Genomic DNA, 6,000 nt, shown 5'->3' with positions numbered 1-6,000 from the left:
CTGGTTCCTTTCCCAGCTCTCCTGGGAGGGGCAGTGGGCACAGATTCCCTGCTCCAGGCATTCTCACATGGAACACAGCCCCTTCCAGCCCTCCCCGGGGTGACACCTGTGTCCCCTGCAGGGACAGTTCTGGAACGAGTGGCAGCTTCTTGTGGCTCCAGCAGAAACGTCCTTGCCTTCCAAAACACCCAGGCACTGCACATTCCCATCTCCAGCTCAGCCAGGCATGAGCCAAGGAGATTCTGTTCCTGAGGCTGCAAACACAGCAATCCCTCAAACTGGGAAAGGTTTAGCTGTGGGAAACAACCTGACCTGAAGGCGAGGGGAAAATAATGATGGAAAAGAACCCAAAGCTCCCAGCTCTGCCCAGCTCCCAGTTTCCCCTGCCCGAGGGAGCGGCTGGAGCTGTAACCCGAGCCAGAGGCAGCAGATGGAGCATTCAGGATATGCAGATTTTGGCTTTCTGTGGGAGCACGGAGAGGTGAGGAGCAGCATCGAATGTCCCTTCCATCAGGGTGGAAATGCCACTTGCAGGAATTATTGATGGAGCTGTGGGGCAGGACCTGGATCTGCAGCATCCTCAGGAGCACTGGGATTGCAGAAACAGGACAGGAAGGAAGCAACCCCTTGGTTCTACACTCATCACACCCCAGATCTTCTCTTTTTGCTGCAGCAGCACAGATTTGCTGTGTTTCCTGCAGGGTTTTTGCAGAGGAGATCCGTTGGTTTTCCTGAGGAGCACCAGCTGCTCTGGCCATCAGGAAATCATGGGATGGCAGTGATAGGGGATGGGCTGGGCTCCCAAAGGAGGGGAAAGCTGGGAATCTGCCATTGAGGAGAGACCTCCTGCACATCTCCTAATTCCTGAATTCTCCATGTTCCCAGGAAAGCCCTCCCTGGTCCCTCAGCTGATCATTCCCATGGTTAAGCTCCCCCTGTTTGTATGGAATTACTGGGAAAGGTCTGGGCAGGCCAAAATCAACATCAGCTTTTTATTCCTGGAGAAAGATGACCTTCAAACACAACCAAATAATTTTTCTGGACACTTCCAAGAAAGGATCACTCCATTCTCCAGAAAAATGGGCTCTCCTGTCCCTTCCCGACAGCAGAAGTGCATCCTAAATCCAGCATCCATCACAGCTTTAGCTGGAATGCCACAGGAGCCTGCAGGTTTATCTCCAACCACAGTGACAAGTCTTGGTTCCTAATATAAAACAAGTTTTAATTCCTCACCCCACACAAGATTTTGGAAACCAGAACATCAAATCTGTGTCACATCCAGCACCAAAGAGCCCCACAAGAGCCAGGTCAGCAGCCCAAACTGGGTTTAAATTCACCCTTGCTTTGGTTTTTAATTTTGGTTTTGCTCTTTGGTTTTGTCTCTCTGAAGTTTGACAGAAATATATTCTTTGGAATACACAATAAATTCATCCTCCTTCACTCCTCAAAATAGTTCTCTGAAAAGGCAGGTGTAGAAAAATATTTATGAACTATGCAATAAAACAAAAAAAAAATAGCTTTGGCTTGCAAATCGGTGTGGGTTTGTTTTTCTGCTTCTCCCAGAAAATGCAAACCTGATTTACTCCCACCTGAGGCTTCCTGACAGGGTTGTAGAGGCAAAGTGACTTCTCCATACAGACACGTTGGATCTCCCAAAATCTAAAATGCAGGGTCCTTGGATCCAATTCCTGTCTTTTCTCCCATGGAATCTTAGGAAAGAGCTTGGGAAGAGACGTCAGTGTAAAACTCACCATTTGGAATCTTGTGTTCAACAATAAAATGTGGATACTTTGCTTTAAATACATCATTTTATCCAATTAATGGAGACACAGGAATTTGGATTCTCTTCCTCTTCCTGCAGCACCCTGAGCCTTTCACTCCTTGATCCATTCCTTGCAACCACATCCAGGCTGACTCGATGTCACACATCATCCCCAGAGAAATGGCAAATTCCAGCTTTCCTCCCTCAGAAATATCCCAGGCCCTGGATCAGCTCTCTCACCCTTGGGGGCTCCAGGTGAGGCCTAAAACCAGAACAAGCTGGACAGAGCAAGAGAGGGAAAACAGAGGAATGCATCAACACCTGGGAAAACCTCAGGAATATGGAATTTTGGGTGATTCTGTCACTTTTTCTCCGTGGCCTCCTGCCCTTTGGCTGCAGCCATCCGGAACTGCGGAACATAGGGAACGGCGCCTTTAGGCTTGAGGCCGCTCTGGATAAACTCCGTGACAGCGTTTGGGACGTGCTGGAGAAGCTCCTGCTCCATGAGCAGACCCATGCTGTGGGGCTGGCCCGTGCCCCCGGGGGTGTCTGTCAGGCTGTCCCTGTGCCCTGTGTCCATGGCTGCTATCCCCAGGTAGCACAGGCTGCGCTCGGCCTCCTCCAGAGGCTCCGAGAACCCCTCTGAGGACAGCAGGGACAGGGCCCTCTGCACCAGCACTGCCCCCCTGCCCACGTCCCAGGCACCCCTGCAGAAGGCCCCCAGCACTATGGGGTGCTGCCCGAGGAAGCAGCTCCCCAGGCAGCTCCCTGGGCAGGATTTTGGCCGGCACGGCCCGCTGGAGGGACAGCTGCTGATGACTGTGGCGTATCTGAGGTCACCCCGAGCCAGGGCTTCTCCATCCTGGCAGCTCCTGCAGAAACTGCTGCTCTGGAAGGGGCTGCTGGAGCAGGCAGAGTCACATTCCGAGTCCTGGGGGGAGTCAATTCCTAAAAAATCCCCTGGCTCCTCTTTTCCCAGGGTTTTGGTGATGCTGATGTCCTCCAGCACCATCTCTGCCTCCAGGAGAAGGGGCTCACACGACATTGGCTCGGGGTGCTTGGCAAAGAGATGCTCCAGAGTCTCAGGCTGGAAGAAAAGAGGGATTTTAGTGCTCGTTTATTATGGAACGGCTTTATTTCCCTTTCCAGGTTTTATGGGTCACAGCATCCAACACCAAAGGTGGTTCCCAGCAGCCTGGAATTTTGCCACATTGAGTTCACACATTGTTTTTTAAAAATTTATAGCTGAAAATCCTCTATGACAAAATTTCCTTGACTGATTTACCATTGATACATCAGCTGAAGGAACTTTCCCTGCTAGGATTGGATTATCCAGGTCAAATTCAGCCTTTCCATGGGATTTTTGGAGCATTCCCACCTGAGTAGCAGCTGCATGTTTGAACTGAGTGAAACTCCTCTGTTTGGGAGAAATGCAGGATTTACTACTCCTAATAAATGCAGATGTAAATTATCCACCAGGATGAACTGACAGCAGCAAGAAAGCTCCAAAGGAAAATTCCCTTGTATTTCCTAATGAATTCAGGACAAAACAGATAAATCCAGGTTTTGGTGGGTTAACAAATCATGTTTTACAGCAGGGAAGCTGCCAAAATAATGAGGAAAATGTCAAAATAGTCAGAGTAGTGGGAAATCAGAGCAAGGAGTGAAACTCCTGGGCTCTACTCAGTTCAGACTCACTGTTGGTGACACCTGGGCCCTGAATTTGGGATTTTCCCACACAAATCCATCACCTTCCCACATCAAAATGAACAGGGAGCTTTTCAACAATGAAAATAACAATTTTTTTCCTCATGCATGTGGTTTATCCCTTCAGGAGATGTTTGTGTCCCTTCCCCTCTCCATGGACACCACAGCAAACACAGATTAAACCCCTCCCAGCCAAGGCCAGGGCTGTTTTGGCAGAGGCCACCATCTGTCACCTACTAAAAAATCAGTTTATTATTTAACAGTTCATCATTAAAAGCAGGTATCTCATGTCCAATGTATAATCCAGAGGCCTGGGGAAGGGGAACCTCTGGATGGAGCCAGAGGGGGGAACGGGGCTGGATTTCCACTGGAGACAGAGATGGAACAACAGCCCCAAGTGGAGGGAGCAGCAGCAGCCCCAGGGAAATACAAACCTGCTGGAAATTAACTCCTTGTGCCCACGAGCAGTTCTTGGGGTTGGGAACATCCTCCCAGAGCAGCTTCTTCATCCTGAAATGTCAGGGAAATGCTGGAGTTGGTGCTGTTTGCACTGTGCAGGGAAGGAATCTCTGCCATTTCATTTATCCCCAGCACTGTGGCCATGAAATAACCATTGGAGAGATGAGAAATGGCCCAAATTTAACCCAAACCACAAAGAAGGGACATTCCAGGTGCCAGTTTGGGAAAATGTAAAGGGTGCAGCCTGTGCTGAATGACCACAAGCCACGGGGCCTGAAGGGCTCCAGGAGAGCTGGTGAGGGACTGGGGACAAGGGATGGAGGGACAGGACACAGGGAATGGCTGGAAGCTGGAAAAGGGGGATCTAGATGGATATTGGGAAGGAATTCCTGGCTGGGAGGGTGGGCAGGGGCTGGGATGGAATTCCCAGAGCAGCTGTGGCTGCCCCTGCATCCCTGGAAGTCTCCCAGGTTGGACACTGGGGCTGGGAGCAGCCTGGACAGTGGGAGGTGGCCCTGGGGTGGCCCTGGGTGGGATTTAAGGTCCCTCCCAGCCCAAACCAGTCTGGGATTCTGTGACACCAGCTCAGCAGAGTGCCACCAGTTCAGCTGCAGCAGCTGGATTTTGGATAACAGGAACAAGAGCTGGATTTTGGATAACAGGAACAAGCAGCAGGATTTTGGATAACAGGAACAAGAGCTGGATTTTGGATAACAGGAACAAGCAGCTGGATTTTGCATAACAGGAACAAGAGCTGGATTTTGGATGACAGGAACAAGGAGCTGGATTTTGGATAACAGGAAGAAGAGCTGGATTTTGGATAACAGGAACAAGAGCTGGATTTTGGATAACAGGAACAAGCAGCTGGATTTTGGATGACAGGAAGAAGAGCTGGATTTTGGATACCAGGAACAAGCAGCTGGATTTTGGATAACAGGAACAAGAGCTGGATTTTGGATAACAGGAAGAAGAGCTGGATTTTGGATAACAGGAACAAGGAGCTGGATTTTGGATAACAGGAACAAGCAGTTGGATTTTGGATGACAGGAACAAGAGCTGGATTTTGGATGACAGGAACAAGGAGCTGGATTTTGGATAACAGGAACAAGAGCTGGATTTTGGATAACAGGAACAAGGAGCTGGATTTTGGATAACAGGAACAAGCAGCTGGATTTTGGATAACAGGAACAAGGTACCTTTGGTGTGAAAGCAGCAACACTCCCAGCAGCAGAACTGAGGTGGAGAAAACAATGGGCAGAACCACGTGGAGGCTGCCAGAATTCCCAGTTTCAAATCCCCCTGGAAATAAAGGAGTTCAGCTATTAATGCAGCAAAGTGATTTGTCTGGGAGCAAATGGTTGGCAACAGGGAAATAACAAACAGTAGAAACAACAGCTTAGATGGGGAAATAACCTTGAGCAACAGTTTTATTGCACATGGACAAACCTTTCCCTTGGGAATAAACAGACAAAAAGGAATTATTTAAATAGGAGTTTAATCCTTCACTCAGCTCAGCCCACAGAGGGTTTTCAAATTAAAGCTGTTCACTGTTTGTAGGTACACTACAGTGACTTTATTACTAGTTAGGGTTTTTTTTTCAGAAAAGACAGAGATTTTACACTTAAAGTTCACTTTTACTTCATAAAAAACAGGGGAAAGCCCCTGACAGTCACCTTTGGCAAACTGATCCGTGGCTCTGGCTTTGCCAACCCCTCCAGCAAACACAGGGTAGAGGCTGAACTGGTACTTCTCAATCAGGATAAAGTGATCTGCAAAGAGAAATCAGCCTTTGGAACCCACTGCCATCCAGCTTTTAAACAACTCCCTCCACAGAGGCTCTGGGCACAGATCAGAGCTCAGATCAGCCCAGAGAGGGCAATAATGGATCCATCTTTTACAGATCCCTACTTCAAAATCCCAAGATTCAAGCTATTAATCCAGCATTATTCTGTCATGGAATGAACACCTTATGGAGCTCCTGGGATAATTTCCAGGAGTAAAGTCAAAATGCAAAGGAAATGCAGATATTCATTTGAATAATTAGCTGGTGTGTTCAGTATTCCAGAACTAAT

General features: G+C 48.6%; 1 protein-coding gene across 1 annotated transcript in view; it reads right to left on the bottom strand.

The window, feature by feature from the left end:
- Positions 1 to 1,055: 1,055 nt before the first annotated feature.
- Positions 1,056 to 6,000, bottom strand: part of LEPR (leptin receptor) — a 31,087-nt gene continuing 26,142 nt past the window's right edge. Inside the window, exons 16-19 of the mRNA XM_058030636.1 lie at positions 5,602 to 5,697; positions 5,125 to 5,227; positions 3,904 to 3,979; positions 1,056 to 2,849 (exon numbers count right to left, since the gene is read on the bottom strand). Of these exons, the coding sequence (XP_057886619.1) occupies positions 2,124 to 2,849; positions 3,904 to 3,979; positions 5,125 to 5,227; positions 5,602 to 5,697 (1,001 nt within the window). The 3' untranslated portion in view covers positions 1,056 to 2,123. The remainder of the gene's footprint in view (positions 2,850 to 3,903; positions 3,980 to 5,124; positions 5,228 to 5,601; positions 5,698 to 6,000) is intronic.

Source organism: Melospiza georgiana, chromosome 9 (assembly GCF_028018845.1).
Source record: "Melospiza georgiana isolate bMelGeo1 chromosome 9, bMelGeo1.pri, whole genome shotgun sequence".
In the NCBI taxonomy this organism is placed as follows: domain Eukaryota; kingdom Metazoa; phylum Chordata; class Aves; order Passeriformes; family Passerellidae; genus Melospiza; species Melospiza georgiana.
This window is presented reverse-complemented; position numbering and strand designations above follow the sequence as displayed.